At 42.7% G+C, this 10,988-nt stretch overlaps 1 protein-coding gene across 1 annotated transcript; it reads right to left on the reverse strand.

Annotated features, from left to right (window-relative positions):
• Nucleotides 1-222: 222 nt before the first annotated feature.
• LOC125396985 (disks large homolog 5-like) lies at nucleotides 223-7,231 on the reverse strand. The gene is made up of 6 exons (XM_048429099.3): nucleotides 7,053-7,231; nucleotides 6,169-6,331; nucleotides 5,209-5,337; nucleotides 4,376-4,559; nucleotides 1,267-1,379; nucleotides 223-319 (listed from the first exon to the last, which is right to left on the reverse strand). Exons 1-6 carry the CDS (start codon nucleotides 7,183-7,185, stop codon nucleotides 232-234), a joined length of 810 nt encoding a protein of 269 aa, XP_048285056.3. The 5' UTR covers nucleotides 7,186-7,231; the 3' UTR covers nucleotides 223-231.
• Nucleotides 7,232-10,988: the final 3,757 nt, after the last annotated feature.

Below are 10,988 nucleotides of genomic sequence, written 5' to 3' on the forward strand. Positions count from 1 at the left end.
AGAATGCCAAGTGTTCAAAACATCTGTAATTCCTTTAGCCTCCTCACCTCTCTCAAGATCTGCTGTGTGAGAAAGAAAGGCAATCAGACCAATAAGTAGCCTCACTGGGCCACAGGCTAGAAAACAGTCAGGGCTATTTACACTGGAAGCCAAGGTCAAGAGTCCTCAGTCCCCTACCAATGCCATGTTTGATGGGGTGGGACGCTTTGGTGGCTCACTTGCCTTTATGACTTAGTCCTCTTGCTGCAACCGCTCTGTCGAGAGGAGGCTCTCATCCTGTGCTGTGACCTGTTCTAACTCAGATTGGAGATTTTCTGACCTAAAGAAGAAAGGCAGTTAGGGAACAGGCCTGGTGGGGACCTGTTATGTTAACTTTTTAGCCCGAACAAGCGCTGCACAGCCGGACAATCAAACATGACCTTTTAGCTGAGGTCATTGCTTGCATTCTGTGAGGGAGATGGTTCAGAGTGCACCTGACTGTGGATTTTTTCTCAACTTTTAAATATACTACAGATGAACTGAGAATGACACTGTGCTGGGCAAGAAAAGACAGCACATTTCTCCAGTGGCCTAGATATACTATTTGAGAAAAAAATCACAGTGTAGCAATGTCTGAGTAACAGTTCAGGACAGATCAGAATTGCCTTGATTAGATACCAGGTGGGTGTGAGCAACCTGAGAAACTGAATGTAGACCCTCTAGGGGAACCTATAAAATAAAAGCACTGAAAGTTCCAATTTACAGCACAGAAACCTGTCTGAGTTCAACTACTCAATCAATAAATCTTCTTATAGCCAGAAAGGTGTTTTCACAGGAAATCAATACACCTCACAGAGAGCCTTAAATGAGCAGGAGTGTGTTGCATGCAGATCTGCCCAGAGGCAGGAACTTCTCTCTAAATGTGATGTTCTGGAAGGAAAATAAAGTGGCAGGAGCACACAGTGTCCTCCACAACTAACTCTCCTCTTTCTAGGTATAGGACTACCATGGAGAGATTTGTGGAGAGACCTAGGAGACAAGGTACTGAGAAGATACCAGAGAGCTCAGAAAGGAATAAGGCGTGGACAGTTCCCAGAAACACTAAGGATAGAGCATAGTGTTTCCTTACAAAGTTCTTGTTGAATGGACCAGCACAATAACCTAAGGTGTTCTTTCCCTGACTGTGGCTAAGAGACATACAGATAGGGAAGAATTCTAAAAGTAACAGAGATCTATGAACTGGTGAACTATATGGTTCTAACTGCTCCTCCTAGCTTGGATTCTTACCTCATCTCAGAGATATTGACGTGATTGTATGGCTTTTCTGGCAAGTCCCTTTCCTGGGTGATCAGCTCCTTCTGCTTTCCCAGGTTCTTCACTCTATCCAGGCTTTCTTCCTCCTTTTCATTAGAAGATTGTGTTCTCAGTGAAGGGTTGCTCACTCACACAGGCACACACATAAACTCATGAGTAAACAAAGCACTTGCACGCACACAAACAAGCACAATGTAATGCAGTGACATGTTTAGTTTAGCAGTTAATGCTAATAAAAGGAACAATCACCAAGAATTCTTTTGAGAAGAAGGTTAAGCTCTGCTGGATGAGAGAACGCAGTGGGCATGAGAGAGGCAGCACAATCATTGAAGTGCCTATCCTGTAAATCTAATGCATGGACAGATGATCCTCTGGAGTCCTGGCCTGATAGCCAACCCTGCTTAGGAAGTTCCCCGGTCTGTGAAGTACAGAAACTTTCTCCAGTACAGAACCACAGGATGATGGTGGACCAGCCCACTGGTCTTATTCACTGCATCCTACTTGTCCCTAAGTTGAGCAGCTTCCTCCAACAGGAGCTCCCTTTACCACAGGCTGTCTCACTTCGGACCCAAAGCAAGGAGCTCAGGAAACTAGAAAATCTTCCCACCCAGTAATCAAAAAGTGCAAAACCTCTCTGTAAGGTGATTGTGTCAGAGATTTGTTTGAGTAACAAAAGGCTCACTAAGTCAGGGTCAAATGCTTTCATGTTGAAGAACAGACACACAAGGGCTCAACCACATTACACTATTCCCTCTTCGAATGATGGACATCTGGATAGTTTCTACTTTGAGGCTACTCTAAGGAATGCTTCTACAACCCTGCTGTCCCCTAGCTTCTCTGTGAGCACCTACTTCATGTTCTAGACTCACTGGGTCACTTAGGGACTGGAGTTAGCTATATGAAGAATTATGTGTGGATTAACTATATGAAGAATTATGTGTGGCTATTCAGTGCACTACATCATTTTACACCTCCAGCACTCTCTGTGAGTCCTCATTTCTCCCAACCCTCCATGAGTTGATTTTATCTCAACACAGTGAACAATTTGAGTAAAAGCAGTTGCTGAGTTCTACAAATATAACACAAGGTGATTGATTGCTTTAGACGGTCATGAGCCTAACTGTGGTGCACTGAGACAGGCCCATTCTCACACCACAGCCTGACACCATTCAGCATACACATACAGGCATACACACACACAAAGACACACACTGATGAACAGAAATGCATCACATAGCATAAAACACACACACACACACACACACACACACACACACACACACACACATCTAAACCCAGAATGGCAAGGGAGGTAACTTCTGCCTTTCATAACCTTTTCTGCTGTAGGAGGAGGTGGTGTGCCCTCCCTGCTGTTTTCAAGACTCTTAGACTCAGTCAGGTTGTGCTACCCTGCCCTGCATTTACTTTTCCTTCCATGAACTTTATCCCTACTGAGACTCTCTGATCCTACAGGTTCCAAGTTGATCCATCGTAGTCTCTTCACTAAACCTATCCTGACTTCTCCACATATAACCTTGACAGCTCAAGTGAAAGAAAAAAAACATGGTCAACAGCCAGGAGGTTTTGAACAGGTCACAGTTTACATAAAATGACTTCATCCCCAATATCAGTCAGGAGGAGGTTAGTGATGTCACCTGCATTATTTTTCTGGATTCCAGCTCTCTGTACAACTGTGAGAGGGAATGTATACTAAAACACAGCCATGCCCATAACATAGTCAGCAGCACAATCTCAGCAAGGAGATGCACTGTCGATTCCATGCTGCGAAGCCAGTGAAACCAATCAGACATTTCCTGTGATGTTAGCTCTGTGCAGTGAAAAGAAAGACATCTTTTCATTTTTAGTATAGCCATATTGTTTGAATTTTGTTATTTATTGCAAAACACATTAAATTCCAAAACACCAGATATGGAAAATGGAGAGAGAGCTTGAACATCCCTCCTCTTTCCGAACTATTGAAACTTGTAACAATTAGAGGAAACAAAACAAGAGAGACGATCCACCTTGGATAGTAGAGGAGATCACAAGAGTGCTGGCCAGCCATACTAAGAAAAACAAAAATTTTCATGTTCCTTGGAAGGTCTGGGCTCAAGTGAATAAGGGAAAGAATAGCAGAGAACAACAACAGATGTCATGATCTGGCCTGGAAACACACCTGCCATTGTACACATCTACACACGTATGTATACGTCACACAAGGGCCACATAAAACGTGAGTGAGCATAAAAAATGAAGAAAACACACTGATTGAACAGTTGAATTTAGACCATGCACACCAGGCTTTGCGACTGAGACTCACAGCACTGCTGTCCATCCCTTGGGGACTAAAAATTCCTAGGGACACACACAGTTTGCTTAAACTGTGCTGAGGTGGTTAGAGAAAATGTTCTCTTGCAGCCTCCCCTCTGTCACCTCAGTCCTCAGCCTGTAAACGTCCTCCTGGGTCTATGGGCATCCAGTCAGCTCCAGACTGGAAGCTCCAGGGCAGGGGAACTGTTCCACACCCCCCATAGAAAACAGGGTTGACAAGCTGCTACTCATGCTTCTGTCAGTGTGAACCAAGAGTTGAGCAAACAGAAGAGAAGACATTGGAATACAGGAAAAAAGGAGAAGATCACATTCCTGCCCCACATCAATATGACAATGAGAACCACCCACTTGCATTGGCCCTGGACTCTACTCTTTGCAAGCTGTTTCCTACCTGTGATCTCATGTGACCCCTGCAAATCAAATGAGTCAGAGACTGCTGACCTATAAAAGTTTGCTCTATTCCTTATGTAGCTCCCTGCATAGCAGCCCTTTGACCATAATGCCATGTAGGTGTGTGATATGTGACTGATCCTTCTCACTCAGTGGACTACAGCATCTACCAGAGCAGGAGGTTTGCTTGTCAATCATCCAGTGTCTTTCAAGGAAATAACTCTCCAGAGATACTTGTGAATGATCACAGGAATGAACAATTGACTGGTATGTTACTGGGAGTCTGGATGGATGGCTACATGGCTGTCTCTCTGTTTATGGTTGGACTTGTGGGCAGTGTGCCCCCACTCCCTCAGCCTACCTGCTGTTGCACAACACAGGGGTCACAGATCTTCTCACGGATCTCCTTCAAGAGTCTCTTCACCTCCTCACAGGACTCTTGCAGTTCAATCTGCTCCTCCCACATCTTTCTCTTCTCAACTCTCAACATATGTACATTGTTTTCCAGCTCAGTCAAATCTCGTTGGACCAGGCTGTGAAGGTAACTGAACCACCATCCAAAAATAGTGAGCCCCACCCAGCCTTTATTTGCCACCCCTACCTCCAACTACTACCAGCCAGAAAGTCCCAGACCCCCAGACAGCCCAAGATTGGAACTCACAGTAGTCAAGGTAGTATCACTCTGAATCAGGCCAAATACAGAGAATAATAAAATTCCAGAAAGATTCAAACTACTTCTAAAAAACTCTGACACTGAAAGCAATTCTGTGCCCCTGAGAACAGGATGCAATCATTACCTGTGCTTAACTGTTCATGGTATTGGGAAAACATCAACAGGTAGAGGGCAAACGTTTTCTGAAGAAGGGCATACGTTACAACAGGAATAAATTCTGTCTGTGGGACCCATAGAAATCAGCTCTGTAAGCCACTGTCAGAGTCCCAGAGGCCCTGTTCTGCCAAAGACCTGTTTCATGTTATAAACCACTTTTCTATGTAGGAGCTTCTATCTGGAACATTACCTATTGGGGTTCAGTGTGTCTTTTCACATTTAACAAAACTGTATCTAAGACACACAAGTCCAAGTGCCGCAAGGCAGACTGCATGCTAAGGGGCAGACAGGCTAGAAACAGAGCAGTCCCTTTGGGTCAAAGACAAAGAAGAATCAATCACTCCCAAGCTAAATCAGTCACTGACCTGTAGGATTCATTCTCATCTCTCAGCCGCTTGCACTTGTGCAAGGCATCACTGATCTCCATGGGCCATTTCTGCAGGTCCAACATCACCTGCTTATGCTCCTTTTCCCGCATCTCAAGTGAATTCAGCCTGTGGTAGGGCATGGCCCCAGGAGAAAAAAAGCCCATGAACACAGGACTCGAGCATCATATTAAATCAGGCTGTGTCCTGGACTACCCCAGCAGAGTGGATGCCACAGCCTGGAACCTATACACTGTGTCCTCCTGGTGCTTAGTAAATGTAACGATCCTGTTCCTAGACCAGAAGAGACAGGGTATCCAAATGAAGCTTTCAAGAGTGATGAGCTATAGATTAGTTCTCTAAGAAGTTCCCAGGAGTCTGTGCTGCATATCTGAGAACCTATGATATGATAATATTTTTCCTGTTTTAGAACAGAAATTCTCATTCCTGGGCATCTCTTGCTACACAGAGGACCAGAGGACAAATCAGTATTTCCAGGGAAGAGTCACAACTTCAGGATGGCTTTAGAAACTCCACAAGGGATTCAAAATTTTTCCCAATTTAGGCATAGTGGCCAAGAGGTGTGCTGCTCAAACTTGGGTTTTCAGCACACAATCATCTGCTGGTTAAAGTAGAAAGACTCACCATAAACTCACAGGATGTCCCACAAACCAACACCTGTCAAACACTCTTTTAATGCATATAGATGGCTCAACCATAACCCTTACTATCCCCAGACTATTATTCAGGTCACAGACTCTGCTTTTCATTTGGAAGAAGCAGAACAACACAACCCCATCCCACAGCTACCCAGGTTCCAAGTTCTGCCTCTTCAAGGCATTCAGCAAAAATAGTTTAGGCACCAATATACCCTGAGGTTCAGTCTCCTGTTCCTTAGGAAAGCTTGGATTGACACTATTGGATCAAGATGTTCAACAGAGAATAGGGCATACTGACTACCTGTTGTTCAAATCCTTGTAATGACAATTGTCCAGTAATCCACCCAGCTCAATTTGCTCATATGTTATACTCTGTAGCTGAATGGTGAGATCCTCCATTTCTTTCATCTGTTGCTCCTGCTCAGTGAAGATGGAGAGTTTGGATGGTGCCTCCCCAGTAGTCCCTGGATGTAAATAAAGACAATTGAACTTGTATAATAGAATGGCAGAAGACTATTAGAGTCCATACTGTGTCCCAAGAAGAAGCCAGAGCTAAAGGAAATTCTAGGCACCCAGTGAAGTCCCCAAAGAGCAGAGTAGTCATCCTCAAACTTGTGTCCATGTGCTATGTCTCTGTCCTAACTGCCATTATCTAGACATGTGTCTCACTCCCTAAAGCAGGCCATTGGCTCTGGAAAACGTAAGCTAGACCAGCCTTGTAGATTTGCGTGACAATGTCACCTCAGATTTGATGTAATGCAGGTAACTTCTTTTGTCCTAGAGCTTAGCAGCATCAAGTCCTTACCACATGTGTCCAGGACCAAAACATCTGAATATCTGAGACTTTGTACATGGCCAGGGGAGTTTCCCTCCTTCTTATTAGCATCAGATTCCCATGGAAACTGAGGGATTCCACTATGATGAAGTGTAGCAACAACCTAACCTGAGATGGACACTCACTCCTTTGCTCCTGCTGGCCTTTCTTTCCCACTCTGAATGAGATTAAGAATCTCCCAGAAAAGCAGCTGCAGGCTTTACATTTCACACTAACCATCAAAAATTGTTTATCTAGGCATGCTATTTCAGCACTCAGGGAAGCAGTATAAGCCCCTTCCTTAGTCCTAGCTCTGGAAAGCTGAAGGTCATCACATCCAGAAAGCTCACCCTCTCCTTCCCTGAACTCACTTCGTCTTCCCCAGGACCATTTATTTCTCCATGTTTTCCTGTGAGACCTATGGTCATTTTCCTCCTTCCTCACTCTGGTCTCTCCGTGATCTCCACTCTCTCTTCTTAGGAGACTCCTCAACCTTGACAGCATGATTGTAGGTAAATCCTATAGGAACTGAACGAAAGTCCTGAGGGCAGTTGGTGTTGCTACAACACTAGTGACATCACAGGATTCCAATAGAATTTCCAGAGAAGGGACTGATGATGTCACGGGGCACAACCTTTGCCTCCTTGCTAATAGGTTTTCCCTGAGCTGACCAGAAGCTGAGGTTTCCTCTCCAGGATTCTCTCCTGTGACACAGGACCTCCTCCTTTAAAGGCTAGTGGTTTTTCTCTGAGTCATTAGAATCTTTTCATTACTTCTCCCATGTGGAGTTGAATGGTCACTTTATAAACACTGCCCAAGAATGTCCTTTTCCCTCCTGAACATCCATACCAAAAAATATGAGAAATAAAGCCTCCCCAGAAATTAGGCCAGAATGATACAGAAGATGAGAATTGAGTCCTCTGAAATGAACAAGTGTTGCTAGGATATGCTATACATAGGAAAATACCACATCAAACAAGCACCCAGGGAAGGCTAAGATTAAAGGAATTTTTACTCTGAGGGACAAAAGATGAGTAGCTGCCCCTCAGCTACAGTGCAGCTGCTGAAAATGCATGGATGCAGCCATGAGGCTGCAGCAACAAATGGGCTCTGCATCCTCCTGCATCATCAGAGCTGTGTGGGAAACTCTGCTCTAAGGAGGGACCATGTTCAGAGGGAAACAGCAATTTTCTGGGAAAGCACTTTTTACTGCAGTCAAAAGTTCACACAAAATATTGTGCATGGTTGGAGGACATTTTTTGATGTAATACTGTTGGAGACAGAGGTGGGCTGAGATGGGGTAAGGTTGGCTTTGAGTTATTTTTGAGAAGATTGCATGGTTGCTTTTCATTACTAGTTTCATTTCTCAAGGAGTCAACTTTATGGGAAATTCTGTAAAATGCATTCTTTTATCCTTATGAATGCACAGTTCCCTGTGTTCACCATACGCAAAAGACTAGCAGCTCTGCTGCCCCTGTTGCTCTGGAAGAAACACTCCTGCATATTAGCTTTCCCCACTCCACTTCCTTATGATGTAGTCTCAGTTTTAATCAACATTTAGAGAAAACACTGATTGGAGCAGAATACTCCAATTTTTAAAATGGTGATATTTGAGATATTCATCAGTGTGACTATGGGACAAAGCCAGTTCAGGCACTCTCTTCTCTGCTGTCCAAGGACCTAGCAGGGGACAACCCAGTGGACACCTGGGATGTCCTGTAGAGACAAGTCACTTGCCAACCCTTAAAATGGCTCCCTTAATGAAGATATCTTCTTCCCTGCTCCTATATGCACCCTTCCTCCATCTCAACAATCCCACTCCCCCAAGCTCTCCCTAACCCTCCCTTACTTGCCTGTCTCTCCACCTCTCCCCTTCCCACATTCCCCACACCCATGCTCCCAACTTTTGCCTGGCAATCTTGTTTTTCTTTGAGTTCACCTTATTACTTAGCTTCTCTAGAGTGATGAACAATAGTCTCAATGTCCTTTGTTTAAAGCTAGAATCCACTAATGAGTGAGTATATATCATATTCATCTTTTTGGGTCTGGGTTATTTCACTCAGGGTAGTGTTTTCTATTTCCATCCATTTGCATACAAAATTCAAGATGTCATTGTTTTTTATCACTGAGTAGTACTCCAATGTGTATATGTTCCACACTTCCTTTATCCATTCTTCCATTGAGGGGAATCTAGCTTGTTTCCAGCTATTACAAATAATACTGCTATGAACATAGTTGAAGAAATACTTTTGTACTATAGTGGGGCATCTCGTGGGTGTATTATCAAGAGTGGGATTGCTGGATCCTGAGGTAGGTTGACTCCCAATTTCCTGAGAAACCACCACACTTATTTCCAAAGTGGTTGCACACGTTTGCATTCCCACCAGCAATGGATGAGTGTTCCCCTTACTCCACATTCTCCCCAGCATAGGTCATCATTGGTGTTTTTTGATTTTAGCCATTCTGACAGGTGTAAGAAAGTATCTCACAGTTGTTTTGATTTGCATTTCCCTGATCGCTAAGGAGGTTGAGCATGACCTTAAGTGTCTTTTGGCCATTTGAACTTCTGTTGAAAATTCTCTGTTCAGTTCAGTGCCCCAGTTTTTAATTGGGTTATTTAGAACTTTAGTGTCTAGTTTCTTGAGTTCTTTATATATTTTTGGGATTAGACCTTTGTCTGATGCAGGGTTGGTGAAGATCTTCTCCCAATCATTAGGTTGCCTTTTTGTCTTCATGACAATGTCCTTTGCTTTACAGAAGCTTTTCAGTTTCAGGAGGTCCTATTTATTTATTGTTGCTCTTATTGCCTGTGCTACTGAGGTTATACATAGGAAGTGGTTTCCTGTGCCCATGTGTTACAGTCTACTACTCACTTTCTCTTCTATCAGGTTCAGTGTGATCAGATTTATATTGAGGTCTTTAACCCATTTAGACTTGAGTTTTGTGCATGGTGATAGATATGGATCTATTTTCATTCTTCTATGGGTTGACATCCAGTTATGTCAGCACCACTTGTTGAACATTCTTTCTTTCTTACATAGTATAATTTTAGTTCCTTTGTTGAAAATCAGGTGTTCATAGGTGTGTGGGTTAATATCTGCGTCTTCAATTTGATTCCATTGGTCAACGTATGTTTTTTATGCAAATACTGTTTTCATTATTGTAGCTCTGTAATAGAGTTTGAATGAAGGAATGGGAAGGCCTCCAGAAGTACCTTTATGGTATAGGATTGTCTTGGCTATCCTGGGTTTTTTTTTGTTTTTCCATATAAAGTCGATTATTGTTCTCTCAAGATCTGTGAATAATTTTGATGAGATTTTGATGGGTATTTCATTGAATCTATAGATTGTTTTTGGTAGAATTGCCATTTTAACTCTGTTAATCCTCCCAATCCAAGAGCAAGGGAGATCCTTCCATTTTCTGGTATCCTCCTCAAATTCTTTCTTCAAAGACTTAAAGTTCTTGTCAAATAGGACTTTCACTTCCTTAGTTAGAGTTACCCCAAGATACTTTGTGCTATTTGTGGCTATCATGAACAGTGAAATTTCTCTGATTTTCCTTTCTTCTTCTTTATCCTTTGTGTATAGGAGGGCTACTGATTTTTTGAGTTGATCTTGTATTCTGCCACATGACTAAAGGTGTTTATCAGTTGTAGGATTTCTTTGTTGGAGTTTTTGGGGTCGCTTATGTACACTATCATGTCATCTGCAAATAATCAAAGCTTGACCTCTTTCTTTCCAATTCGAATCCCCTTGATCTCCTTATGCTGTCTTATCACTATTGCTCAAACTTCAAGCACTATATTGAAGAGGTATGGAGAGAGCGGACAGTCTTGTCTTGTTCCTGATTTTAGTGAAATGGCTTTAAGTTTCTCTCCATTTAATTTGATGTTAGCTGTCGGCTTGCTTTATATTGGTTTTTGTATATATAGGTATGAACTTTGTATCCCTTATCTCTTCAAGACCTTTATCATAAAGGGGTATTGAATTTTGTCTAATGCTTTTGCTGCATCTAATGAAATGGTCATATTTTTTTCAGTTTATTTATATGATGGATTACATTGATAGATTTTCATATCTTGAACTAGACTTGCATTTCTGGGATAAAGTGTACTTGATCATAGTGGATAGTTTTTTGGATGTGTTCTTGGATTTGGTTTGCCAGTATTAAATTGAGAATTTTTGCATCGGTGATCATGAGTGAGACTGGTCTGTAATTCTCTTTCTTGGTTGAATCTTTGTGTGGTTTTGGTATCATGGTAGCTGTAGCTTCATAAAAGGAGTTTGGCAATGACTCTTCTATTTCTA

Source organism: Myodes glareolus, chromosome 12 (assembly GCF_982192425.1).
Source record: "Myodes glareolus chromosome 12, mMyoGla1.1, whole genome shotgun sequence".
In the NCBI taxonomy this organism is placed as follows: Eukaryota; Metazoa; Chordata; class Mammalia; order Rodentia; family Cricetidae; genus Myodes; species Myodes glareolus.